The sequence below is a fragment of the Ovis aries genome, chromosome 25 (assembly GCF_016772045.2).
Source record: "Ovis aries strain OAR_USU_Benz2616 breed Rambouillet chromosome 25, ARS-UI_Ramb_v3.0, whole genome shotgun sequence".
Classification (NCBI taxonomy): Eukaryota; Metazoa; Chordata; class Mammalia; order Artiodactyla; family Bovidae; genus Ovis; species Ovis aries.
Window position 1 is genome coordinate 40,558,871 of NC_056078.1, and position 14,250 is coordinate 40,573,120.

Below are 14,250 nucleotides of genomic sequence, written 5' to 3' on the forward strand. Positions count from 1 at the left end.
CAGCTAAGTCTTGGTACTACCATGAGTTCATATTTACCCTACTGATCTGCCATTATAGTGAAATGTATTACCCTACCTTTTATAAGAAAAGATCTCATGCCTTTACTGTGTTATTAATAACAAATAGTAATATCTTAAGAAATGCCAAACTTTGGGTTAAAATATATATATAAACTTTTGTTTATTTGTAATTAAGTTATAGTCTAGTGTTCTCAGACACCACATAATGCATTCTTCTTCAGAAAAAAAAAAATTTTAGAGTCTTCACAATACTATTTCACCACAGATCCAAATTTTTCCATATCATTTTTCACACATAAACTTGGCAGGTCCTTTTCACTCGCTGAATTGGAGATTGTATTTTATGAATATTTTAAAAAGTATTTATCAATTTCTTGTGTCAAATTATTTCTGATTTTCTTCCTTTAGGATTCACCAAAAGCCCAGCTACGCCGGACAATAGAATGTTGTCGGACCAACTTATGTAACCAGTATTTACAACCTACACTGCCCCCTGTTGTTATAGGTAGGTTAGCAGAGAAAAGTGCAGTCATCGTAAATCTCAGTGAACTATTTTCTATGGTTTTAACAATAAGCAGGCTTTCTAGAGTTTAACGCTACAAGTTATTTTTTCCTTCTAAGATGTAATAGAAAGATAATATGTCTGTTTTACTGTTTATTCCCATTGTCAGGTCCGTTTTTTGATGGCAGCATTCGATGGCTGGCTTTGCTCATTGCTATGGCTGTCTGCATAATTGCTATGATCATTTTCTCCAGCTGCTTTTGTTACAAGTAAGATAATTATTTTGATGCAAAGTATTTTGTTGAATAGTAGATATAAACAGTTGCTCTTAAGGCCAGTAGGCAGAAACCATTGACACTGAGTGTATTTTAGAAACCATGAATTTGTATTCTCTGGTTATATTTCCTTTAATTAATGGTGTTATAATTTTCTTGAGTGAACAGAGCTATCAGTCAGTTAATTGGATACAACACTGTACTTCTTGTTATGTTCATGAATACTTACGATTTCCTTATTTATAGAATACTGAACTTTCTTATATCTGAATGTTTAAAACCTATCCCAGGAAATCAATTTTATATATTACCATTCTTTAGTTATTTGGTGGTTCAGAGTTATTTGCATTTAGTCATGATTTCAGAAGACAGTTGCCAGAAGGGAAAAGTGATTAGAGGAGGGCATAGACGTCATAGTAAAACATTATCTGACTGATAGATGAATAAACCGAGAGATCAGTGGAACTGGTTACTAGACCTGTAAGTAGAAGTTAGTATGTGATAAAGGTAACTTTTCAGATTACTGAGGAAAAGTTGGCTTATTCAGTAAATGGATTTGGGAGTAGATAGCAATGGCACCCCTCTCCAGTACTCTTGCCTGGAGAATCCCAGGGATGGGGGAGCCTGGTGGGCTGCCATCTATGGGGTCGCACAGAGTCGGACACGACTGAAGTGACTCAGCAGCAGCTGAGAAAAATGGAGAAAAATGAAGCTGAGTCAGTTTTGTACATTGAAATAAGTTTTAGCCAGATTTAGCCATGTAGATATATAATTCATGTATATATACATATATATTTACATATATAAAGTGAAATGCTTAAATACTAGAACAAACCTTGGAATAGTTTTTAAAAATAATCTGAATCTGACACAAAACTTACTAGCCAAAAAAAACCACAAAACACCTTAAAATTAAAAAAGGAAAGATTGATGGTGTCAACTACATAAAAATAAAACTTTACTATGTGGTAGAAACCACTATAAATAGTCAGAAGACAGTCTAACAGTGAAAAATATCCCCTGCTTATATTACAAAGAGCTAATTTCTTAAATATAAAGAGCTTCTATAAATCGAAAATAAAAAAAATCAATTCAGTAATTACCAAAAAATGAACTTATGGTTTGTTTAAATAGAAATACATATGGCTCTTAAAAGAAAAAGATGACTCAAGAATACTCAAAATATGAAAAATATGTTAAAATCATACTGAGGTTTTATTTTTTACCTGTTATACTGGCAGAGATTCACATGTTTGATAGTAGGTCTTTTAGATAGAGCATCCTTTTCTACTTTTGTTGCTTCCACTAAAATGGCAATAAAGAGTTTTAAAATGTTTTGTTCAGCCAGAACAGGGAGACAAGATGACAGCAAAAAGCTGTGGAATCTGGGAAACTTATGGATGAGTATAGACCTAGAAAATCTGAATCCCAGGCTAGAAATTGAGAAAGACAAACAGCAACCGATTTGTACTACAAAATTCCCCCAAGAAGTTCACGAATTGGCAGTACTAGCCACCTCTGGAAGTTAAGCCGAGGGTGGCAGGGAAACTGAGAGGGTGGCCTGAAAGTCTGTTTTTAGAAGGTCAGGTGCTGTGTTGGTTGTGCAATCCTGTGTTAAGAAATCACTCCCAGATTTAGTGATCTGAAACAGTGGCTATTACCGCTCACCATTTCTGTGGGTCAGGACTTCAGGAGTGACCTGCCTGGGCAGCTCGGGATCTTTCGTGACCTTCAGGAAGATGTCAGCAGATGCTGGACTCACCTGGAAGCTTGGCTGGAACTGGTAGATCCTCTTCCAAGGCAGCTCACTTCCAGGGCTCACTTCCAGGGAGATCTTAGTCCCTCCGATATGAACCTCTCTACGGAGCGGCCTGCATGAGCTTACTCACAGCAGGAAGCCTGGCTTCCCGTGCAGAGTGAATGGTCCAGAGACCAAGGTGAAAGATGGGCGCTGTATGTGATCTAGACTCAGAAGTCACACCATCTCTTCTGCCATCCATATCTTACTGGTCACCCAGGTCAGCCCTGGTGCTTTCTGGAAGGGAATTAAACAAGGACAGGTGTACCAGGAGGTGAGAAATTTTGTGGGCCATTTTGGTTGCCAGATAACCACTGATGTTGAGATCCCTGTTCTTATTCTGAATGATCATGTGACTTTGATCCTGAGCAAAAGGCTAGAAGTGTTGTCTCGGGGAAAGAGCAAAAATGTTCCCATCTATGGTGTCCCGTTACTGAGGGTGAGATAAATGGTATAGTGAAAATAAGGAGGTAAAGTGAATATTTACATACTAATTTGTGGGCCCCTCAGCCGTCCAGAACCGTGCTAGCCAAGCTTGTTCCCTCTAGATAATGTATAAGAAGATTATTCTTAGGGAACAACCATCTGGCCCAAGAAAAAAAGACCTAAATATTCTGCCTCCAGTAAGCCCAGTGAAATGGCCCCAGCAGATTATCAGAGTGAAACCTGTAATCAGTAAGCCCCATTCACGTATTAAGAGCTGCCGGTCAGGCCGTGAAGGACACTGACCCCTGAGAAACAGGAAGCAGATGAGGTGAGTCTTGCTATTGCCCAGCTTACTCCCTGAGAAGAGTTCCTGACTGCGGGACACAGGAATGACTCACGCAGAACCCAGCAGGCACTCTGAGTCGAGGAGATACAGCTGAGAGTCTGAGGAGAGAGCAGCAGCTATGGTTCATAGGTGCAGAGTGCTGGAAAGGAGAGAGTTTTCATAGAGGAAGAACTCTGTGGACGTCTTCAGAATGGCCCCATAGAATATTCAGCTGATCTTAGTCAGTGATTTCAAGTGAGCAAACCCCCAAGGCTGAGAAAGACTGCCTGAAAAGGTCAAAGGATCGATATTCAGTGCTCACACAAGGCCGTGAACAGTGTCTCTTCCCACCAGCTATGTGACCTGAAAACCTCACAATTCACGGGGCTCTGTTTATAGCACTCAGAAGGGTCTTGCCTCAGCATTGGAGAATAATTAGTCAGCTGTCTGACTTGGGGCAAATGGTGAGCCCTGGGCCTATGGTTTCCTCTTTTGTAAAAAGGAAACACTACAACTTATCTCTTAGGAGTTTAATAAAGTTGAAGTAAGTCACAGAACAGTGCCTGACACACTGAACATCAATAGAAATGAGCTGTTTTTTTTTTTAACATGTATCAACATGGATAAATAGGTAATACATAAGAAATTTCTTATACAAGATGTAAAATATTAATACAACATATGCCATTTATAGAAATTAGTATCCAGAGAAAAAAATTTGTGTGTGAATATATACTTTTTATGGTAAAGGTATAAATACATAAATAGGAAGGCTATAGCCACCTTCAAGACAGTGTTTGTCTCTTAGGATTAAAAGAAGAAAATGAAATTATGAGGGAAATTTCAAATATTTTAATGTTTATTTAAAATATATCAAAAAATTATAGCTTAATATTTATTAAATTTAAATGGTTTACACATGGGTGCTAATTAAATTAATCTCTACTGTTTAAATGTTTGAAACATCTCATAATTTAAAGTTTTTTTCAAAAACCTTTAAAAATATCAGAATGAACTTGTTTGACTTCTCTTCCGTAAACTCCTTTTCCCTTTTTAAAAATGGTAGTATATTTATTGTTCATTATGATGTAAAACTACGTTTATGAATTCAAATGAAAAAACATATGTAAAGCAAAGAATGGATATTCTTACATCCCCAGCAATAACTATTATTTACAACTGCTATATATCCTTTCTGATCCTTTCAGAGAAGTATAGATGCATATAATTCTAAACTGTTTATAGTGAGGGTGAGACTTTACATGCTGGTTTTTAATCGGTTTTTTTCACTTGCCAACGTACCATGGACATCTTTCCATTTTAAGGTAGTAAATAGCTCTCTATTTCAGAAACTCCATCTTTGGACATTATTTTAACAGAGAATATATTATTCTATGATAAGACTAATTTGGTTATGAACCCATGTGATGAAGGAATGATGATAATGTCAACAGTCTCGAGATTTTTCTTACCTTAGAATTTTATTGTTTTAGAATTTTAATATAGTTATCTTCTGCTCTTTTAAAATAAAAGACATTATTGCAAGAGCATCTCAAGCAGACGCCGTTACAATCGTGATCTGGAACAAGATGAAGCATTTATTCCAGTTGGAGAATCATTAAAAGACCTTATTGACCAGTCACAGAGTTCTGGTAGTGGATCTGGACTACCCTTATTGGTAAGCTGGAATGTCATGTGAGCATGAACGGTGTACTGATGCAGAATGTATTGTCATATGGTGGGGTGAAAGTCGCTCAGTTGTGTCCGACTCTTTGTGACCCCATGGACTACAGAGTCCATGGAATTCTCCAGGCCAGAATACTGGGGTGGGTAGCCTTTCCTCTCTCCGGGGGATCTTCCCAACCCAGGGATCGAACCCAGCTCTCCCGCATTACAGGCAAATTCTTTACCAGCTGAGTCACAAGGGAGATGGCTAGAAGATTAAATCAGTTTAAATAAGAAATATGAAATAAGAAAAGATAGGCAGGTAAGGCAGAGCCGCAAGCAAGGTCAAGAGAGAAAGTGTGGTCATGAAGTGCTGTGTAAGTGTTAGCATCAGCTCACGCATTTTTAACAGCCATCTTGAGGAATCAGGTATAAAATTCTTTGCCTCTCTAAGGTTAAATGATCGATTGGGAGAAATATAACTATTTCAGATTCTGAAATCAAAGAGAAGTTACTCCCACAGATCATCTTCATAAGAAGAACTATACTTCTTATACTTCAGTACGAAACTATGTTATGGAAATACAGTTCATAAAAATAACGTTAAAGGGAGATGTAGGTAATTCTCAGGGAGTTATATGTATAGAAAGATTTAGACTTAAGGATGAAGGGGATACTTAGAATAAACACTAGATACTCAGATTTTAAATGCTTTGTTTACTTGGATGTGTTTAAGTCATTGATGTCTCATTTTAAAATTCATTGAATTAGGTAATTCTGTCATTAAATTGGAAAAGTAAAAGTAAAACTGTCTTCATATGTGAACAGCATGATTGTCTACATAGAAAGTGTTAAGAATGATAATGTGAAATGACAGCAACCAATAAGTGAGTTTATCAAGATTGCATAACAAGGTCTTTGTACAAAAAGCGTTGAATTTATATACACTGTCGACAAACAGGGATTTAAAAGCAGTATCATTTTAAATAGCATTAAAAACTTGAAATATTTGGAATATGCGTGACAGCATTTATGTATGACCTGTACACTTATAATTAGAAAACCTCGCCAAAAGAGTTTAACAAAACCATTCGGAAGGAGATGGATATATATCCTGTTTTTGTTTCAGAAGACTCAATATTAGAGATTTCAGTTAGCCTAAAATTGATTTACCGTTTCAATTCAAATCAGAATCAGAGCAAACTTTTATAGGAATTGATGAGTTTATTCTAAAGACTATTTGGAAATGCAGAGGACCTAGAAGAGCCAAAACAGTTTTGAAAAAGAGTAAAGAGGATTCACTACCTGATTTCTGGGCTCATTGTGGAACTACAGTAGTCAACAGTGTTTAATCCTGGCATCGGGATAAATGTGTATGTCAGTGGGACAGAATAGAGTCTGAAAATGAACGTACACATATGTGGTCAATTGATTTGGATGCCACAGTAATTCAGTGAGGAAGAGTGTCTATTCAGCAAATGGCGCAGGAAAACTTGGGTATCCATTTGCCAAGACGTGAATCTTGACCCTTACCTCACTCCATATGCAATACAGAATCACCTTGAAATGGATCATAGACCTAAATATAAAAGTACAAAACCTTTAAAAGAAAGTGTTTTAGGAAATTATTATAACTTTGAGTGAAGATTTCTTAGGACACAAAAGGAAAAGTCATTTTAAAAAATGATAAATTGGTCTTTCTTAAAATTTAAAACTTTTCCTATTCAGAAGATACTATTAAGAAGATGAAAAAATAAAGTCACAAACTGGCAGAAGAGTTTCGGTAAAGAATTTGTATTGCAGAATATATGAAGAATTTTTACAACTCAGTAATGAGTCAAAAAACCCAGTCTTTTAAGTGGGCAAAAGATTTGAACAGTCGCTTGCCCAAAGAAAATATAAGGATGGCAGATATGAACGGCACATGAAAAGATGGTCAGCGTCATCAGGGAAATGCAGATTAAACACAGTGAGATACTACTGCACATTTACTAGTTTGATGAAAACTGAGAGCATTAAGTGTGGAAAAGAAGATAGATCGCCTGGAAATCTCATGCAATGCTGATTGATAGGTAAAATACAGCTACTTTGGGAAACAGGTTGATAGTTGACTTTTAATACAATGAAGCAGTCCCTCTGCTAAATGTTTATAGAAAAGATACGCAGGGACTTCCCTGGTGCTCCAGTAGCTGAGAATCTGCCTTGCAATGCAGGGGACATGGGTTCAATCCCTGGTTGGCTATCTGAGATCCCGTATGCTGAGGGGCAGCTAAGCTCACGAGCTGCAACCACTGAGCCTGTGCACAGCAGTCAGGATCCTGCCTGCCACAGCTAAGACACAACACAGCCAAACAAATAAATTTAAAAAAGAAAAGATATGCAGACATGTTCCAGAAGAAGACTGTGAAAGTTCACAGCAGCTTTATTTCTAGTAAGTTGTAAACAGCCTGGGGACTTCCCTGGCCGTCCAGTGGTTGAGACCCCTTGCTTCCACCGCCAGGAAGGCAGGCGTTGGGGAGAGGCACGGATTCGGTCCCGGGTCAGGGAACATTCCACATGCCATGTGGCCTGATAAATAAACAAGTAGATATTCTCAATTAAAAAAAATTGTAAACAACCCCAAAATCCAGCAGGTGGTAAATGAATAAATTGGTACATTCTTAGCGTGGACTACTGCTTGTCAGTCAAAGGAACAGACTGCTGATACGTGTAACCGCAGCGAAGCACATTTCAGAGTATTTTATGCCGAATGAAAGAAGCTGGACACAGAGGCTCCTTACTGTGTGTTTCCGTTTATGTCGTATTCAGAACTGTAGGGGCAGAAAAGAGATCAGTGATGCCAGAGACTGCAGGTCGGTGGGGAGGGAATTGACTTTAAAGCGGTGAAGCTTGTTTGAGTTATAGGAATAGTCCACATCTTAATTGTGGCGTCTGGTTGTGGTCACATGACTGCACATTTGTCAAAACACGTTTTCAAAAAGAGTGAATTTTATCATAAATAAATTAGACCTCAAAAATTCTGACTTTCTAAAAAGAAATCACAAAAGGACCTTGTAATAGTGATACATAAAGTAAGTCGGTTTAGATACTTGGAGATCTAGCCCAGTTTAACTGTGTTTCCAGCCTGGCCCTTAGCGTCAGTGACATTTTATTAGTTTAGATTGGCTGATGCCTGTTTCTGAAAATGAAAGGTAGCAGTTTGTGTGCATCTTTCATCCAACAAATACTGATGAAAGCAATATTGTACTAAAGTCATTGTCCTGTATACATATCTGTGTTCTGTGAGTCGTGGGGGATGAAATTCAAACAAATATATATACAAATAGTTAAAATTGTGGTAAGTGCAGCAACTGAGAAATATATATGTGCTATGAAAGTTTTTGAGAGAGAAATAATACTCTTAAGGAAAGTACACATACAGAAAGACTGAGAGGAATGAGCTTGACCGAATTGTAAAAATTGAACCAAGGTGAAGAAGAGGGGTGCGGATGGGGGATTAGAGTGAAAGCTCAGGCAGAAGAGTTAAGCGAGGGCCAGGTCATGTGGGATCTTACATGCAGATGGAGTTGAACATTTTAACTGTCATTTTGGATTTTGTGACATGATAAACCACCCCAAACATCAGTGACTTGAAACAACTAACATTTATTATTTTTCATGATTCTGTGGGTATTCTTGGCAGTTCTTTTTCTGAATTTATTCAGCTAGACCCAAATGGTAAAGTTGATGTACATGGCCAATGGTTGGTATGGTTTTGCTCATTTTGGTTACAGAGTGCCCTAAAATGGCAAGAAAGGGCAAATCCCAATGCACAGAGTCTTTTCACGTGTTCTATTAATACTTCCGCGGTTGTTCTTTTGCCCAAAGCAAGTCATGTATCCAAGCCCAGAGTCTGGGCGAGGAGACTACCCCAGGCTGTGTGGGCTAGAAGGGGGATTATGTGACCCATCTTTGCAGACAGTCTGTGACACTCGCAGATGTTATTCTGTGATTTTAGAATATACTGTACATTGTTTCATCTCCTTCTGAGTACAGTACAGTCTTCCCTCGGGATTTTCCTGAGGGATTGGTTCCAGGATCCCCTGAAGATATGAAAGCGTACAGATGCTCAGGTCCCTTGCAGCCAGCCTTCCATATCCAAGGATGCAGAACGGACACAGAGGCCAACTATATAAACATTAATATTGGACTTGGTTGGTTGTGTATACCATCTTTTTTGATAGGTTGGCCTATTAAACCACTTTCTCAATCTTGATACTTCTCATTTTACTTTTTCCTATGAAGGTTCAGCGAACTATTGCCAAACAGATTCAGATGGTTCGGCAAGTTGGTAAAGGCCGATATGGAGAAGTGTGGATGGGTAAATGGCGTGGTGAGAAAGTGGCAGTCAAAGTGTTTTTTACCACTGAAGAAGCTAGCTGGTTTCGAGAAACAGAAATCTATCAAACTGTGCTGATGCGCCATGAAAACATACTCGGTGAGTACACATTTGATTTCAGTTCCGTGTTCTACAAGGTTAATGGGGTGCTGGTGGAAGCCTAGGGCTTGAAAACATATGTGAGCTCAGCTGTGTGCATTTGGCTAAAGGAAACCTAGTGGAATACATACTTCAAATACAACCCAGTCCTGAATGCAGCCAGCCGATCTCTACACATACCTCAGAGATATTTTGGGGTTGGGTTCCAAATCACTGCAATAAATCAGATATAGCAATAAAGCAAATGACACAAATATTTTGGTTTCCAAGTACATTTAAAAGTTGTTTATACCATACTGTAGTCTAAATGTACAGTAGCATTGTTTAATAAACAATGTATGTACCTTAGTGTAAAAATACTTAACTGCTAAAAAATGCCAAAACAACTACAATAGTAACATCAAACATCACTGATCATAGATCACCGTAATAAGTAGAATAATAATGAAAAAGTTTGAAGTGTTTTGAGAATTACCAAAATGTGACACATGAAGTGAGCAAATACTTTTGAAAAGCAGCTTCTGTAAGACTTGTGGTAGGAGTTGCCAGAGACCATCAATTTGTTTGAAAAAAAAAAACACAGTGTCTGTGAAGCTCAATTAAACTAGGTGTGTCCAAATTTATTACCCAGCTGAAGAGAAACAGCAGTGAGTTGTGAATTGGAAATAATGTAGTTTATTGGACTTATTCGTATCGTAACCAAAAAAAAGTCTCTGAAAGGTAATTTAAACAATTTTTAGGTAACTTTAACTGTGCGTGCCTTTGCCTCCTGTAAATGAAATTACCCCCACCTCTGTAAGATACAGCCTCATGTATGTTCTGTGTGAGCAGGTCTCTCCTCTCACCCGCATTTACACAGTACCAAAATAACCTGGGTATGATTTGATCAGTGTGGCACGTAAGCTCATCACCTTCCCTGGCTTTCTTTTCGGCTGCTGTTTCCTCGCCCCTTCCTTTAGAGAGTGCATAGCATGTTGCTGATAGTTCCCTTCACTAATTGCATCAGTTTCCTGGAACTGCCCCTTGCAGATTACCACAAACTGTTTGGCTTAAAACAATAGAAACTTAATCCTCTCCAGAGTTCTGGAGGCCAGACATTTAAAATCAAGGTGTTGGCAGGTCCGGGCTCTCTGAAGGCTTTAGGGGAGGACTCTTCCTGCCTCTTCCAGATCCTAGTGATTACCGGCTGACTATTTACAGCATTTCACACTCCAGAATCTGTCTTTGTTGGCACATGACCTTTCGCCCGTTGAGTCTGTGTGCGCACTTCCCTCTTCTTATGAGGATGCTAGTCACTGAGTAGGCACCCACTGTAATCACCTGAACTTGACTGTGTCTGTAAAGACCTGTCTCCAAGTAAGGTCACGTTTATAGAGACCTGGTGGACATGAATTGGTTGCGGGAGGAGGGCTATTATTCAGCTCAGCGCTCTCTGACCTTCTGAAGAGAGGGCGGAAAAGAGGAGAAGGAAAGAAAGCCAGCATCGTGAACTTGCTAGTCAGTAAACCAGGCTGAAAAGGCAGATGTGATGAGGCGTTGATGGGCAAGTGGGCGTTAGCTTGGTTGGGATTGAACTGTTATAGTTCTTATAGCTCTTATAGTTAAATATAGTCAACTTAATTTTTAACTCTTTAAAGTAAAAGGCAGGGAAATTGTAGCTGGAAAGAAAGCCAGGGAACGTGGATGAGTTTATGCACCGTGCTGATCAAATCATACCCGGGCTATTTTGCTATTGTGTAAAAGAGGGTGAGGGGAGAGGCCTACTAGCATAGAGCATAGTTAACTTCACCAATACTTTAGCTACCTGATGTGAAGAACGGACTCATTGGAAAAGACCCTGATGCTGGGAAAGATGGAAGGCGGAGGAGAAGGGGACGACAGAGGATGAGATGGTTGGATGGCATCACTGACTTGATGGACATGAGTTTGAGCAAGCTCCGGGAGTTGGCAATGGACAGGGGAACCCGGAGGGCTGCAGTCCCTGGGGTGGCAAAGAGTCGGACACGACTGAGTGACTGAACTGAACTGAACTGAACTTCTTGATGAGTGCACTTTTCAGTGTGAAATGGAGAGCCCTTTCCGCATTCCTTTTTCATAGTTCTTGGTGCTTAGGGAGTCATGTAGATTAACAACATTCCCTCAGGTTGTTATATATGTGATCTTTTTCTTAGTCATGTTATCATTTTTATGATTAAGATTATTTAAATTAATTACAAAATTATAGACATGTGTAAATGACAGATAAAAATTTGAGTAATACACTCAAGAGACATTGTTAGCTAAGTTAAATTTACATTGTCTATAGATGATACCCAAGTTATTCTCAGTATCCTGAGCGAGCATCTTTTCTTCTTCCTCGCCCCCTCTGATAACTGACCTTTTGAACTCATCAATTGAACAGGCTTTATAGCAGCAGACATTAAAGGCACAGGTTCCTGGACTCAGCTCTATTTGATTACTGACTATCATGAAAACGGATCCCTCTATGACTTCCTGAAGTGTGCGACGCTGGACACCAGAGCCCTGCTCAAGCTGGCCTATTCGGCTGCCTGCGGTCTGTGCCATCTCCACACAGAAATCTACGGCACTCAAGGGAAGCCTGCAATCGCTCATCGAGACCTAAAGAGCAAAAACATCCTCATCAAGAAAAATGGGAGTTGCTGTATTGCTGACCTGGGCCTTGCTGTTAAGTTCAACAGGTGAGTGGTTCTTTGCCTGGTGTTTGGAATTATTTTAATTTCCTAAAGATATTTACCTGTTTGTATTTGTATTCAGGACAGTGGGACTCCAAACATGTGAAGAAAAGTAAAGTGAAAGTGCTAGTCACTCAGTCGTATCCAGCTATTTGCGAGTCCGTGGGCTATAGCCCGCCAGGCTCCTCTGTCCATGAAGTTTTCCAGATAAGAATACAGGAGTGGCTCCAGGGGATCTTCCCAACCCAGGGATTGAACCTGGGTCTCCCGCATTGCAGGCAAATTCTTCACCGTCTGAGCCACCGGGAGGCCCTCCGAACATGTATTTGTGCTGATGTAAATTATAAGTTAGGATTTGGGAGGAGGTTTGTCTTAGTGTTTTGTTCTCATTGTGGTTTTTGTTTTTTACAAAAATTACATCTTACTCTACATAATTCTTGATTTCCTACTTCCCATTGTCTTCGACGTCTACTTCAGTTTATATAGATCTTTACTCTTTTTAGCAGCAGTATGCAAAGTTTTCCATTTTATAGATTTCTATAATTTATCCCATCTATGACCCAACTGATGACATTAAAGTTGCCTCCAGGGTCTATTATTTAAAAAGTGCTTCAATGAATACTGTATTTTATCCATATATAATATTCCAGAGTACTTGTACAAGTATTTCCTCATAGTGGATTTCTGGAGAAGGGGCTAGGCAGAGAGTATGTATGTGTTAAGCTGCATTAACAGGCTGTCCCCTAGAAAGTGTGCGTCAGTGTGCACGCCCGTGAACAAGAGTTGTATGCCATGGCTTCATCACCACTTGATATTGTCAGTATTTTTAAACGATGAGAATATCACATTTTTAGGAAACCATTGAAATTGTTTTAATGGTATAACTCTAGAGTACAGCAGCCATTTTACATTTCAAAATTCATTTCAGGCCATAAAATTAAAGTACATAATAAAACAAACATCAAAAAATTTAATCTTCTTCTGTCATTATCACAGTTTTCTATCCTGTTGTTTTTTTCTATCAGGGGAATTTTTATTGGCTCAAGTATTCATCAGATGCCATTTAAGAAAATATAAAGTACATTATATTGATCTCCATTTCAAAATAGTTTCCAGAATCTTAACAGATCTGGGAACCTAAAAAAAAAGGTCATTCATGTCTTCAAACTCTAAAATATACTCCCAAAATTAATTTTAAAAAAAGATTAATATTGCAGTATGATTATGTAAACATGACTCACAATAGAACTGAGTTGGTTGGACCCATAAAGAAAAAAATGTAATCCCAAATCACAAAGGATCACGTGAGAATGAAGAAAACAAATGATGCCTCTCACTTTTCACATTTACTCACCCTAGGACATAATCATCTACCACATTTTATGTTCAGCACTGTTCTCTTTCTTAGAGAGACACAGAACTTACTTGCTGACAAAACTTGACCTGAACTGGTTTGAGGTATTTACTGTCTTTATTTATTCAGTTAACTGTGAATAGTCATACTTAGTTTTTTGCTGTGGACTTAGTAATGATTTTGATTCAGGACTGCTCCAGACCCTGCTGGAGGTGTTATACAATACACAGCATATATTTAAAGGATATAATATGTAATACTTTTTTAAAATCTGAAAGATGTCAAATTTCAAAATACACCTAGCCCCAAGGATTACTGATCAGGAAATGTAGACTTATTAGATAGATTTTCATTTTATTTAGTTGTGTATACAAACACACACACACATACACATAGAGAGAGAGAGAGAGAGAGAGAGAGAGAGAGAGAAATTCTGCCTGTTACACAATGCAGTGAAAATAGAGGAGAAACGGTTTTCTTCTTTCCCCTCAACCTGGACGTTTTCTGTCTTCTGTTTCAGCGACACAAATGAAGTTGATGTGCCCCTGAATACTAGGGTGGGCACCAAGCGCTACATGGCTCCAGAAGTGCTGGACGAAAGCCTGAATAAAAGCCATTTCCAGCCCTACATAATGGCTGACATCTACAGCTTTGGCTTGATCGTTTGGGAAATGGCTCGCCGTTGTGTCACAGGAGGTAGGAGTGTGGGCAGCG

The 14,250-nt window shown here is 38.7% G+C and overlaps 1 protein-coding gene across 7 annotated transcripts in view; it reads left to right on the plus strand.

Annotated features, from left to right (window-relative positions):
- The window catches only part of BMPR1A (bone morphogenetic protein receptor type 1A), a 145,178-nt gene that overhangs the window by 125,928 nt on the left and 5,000 nt on the right, over positions 1-14,250 (plus strand). For all 7 annotated transcript variants that reach the window (XM_060406335.1, XM_012104920.5, XM_060406336.1 and 4 more), the window contains 6 exons: positions 430-526; positions 693-792; positions 4,881-5,025; positions 9,297-9,489; positions 11,891-12,188; positions 14,057-14,232. In XM_060406335.1, the coding sequence (XP_060262318.1) occupies positions 430-526; positions 693-792; positions 4,881-5,025; positions 9,297-9,489; positions 11,891-12,188; positions 14,057-14,232 (1,009 nt within the window). The remainder of the gene's footprint in view (positions 1-429; positions 527-692; positions 793-4,880; positions 5,026-9,296; positions 9,490-11,890; positions 12,189-14,056; positions 14,233-14,250) is intronic.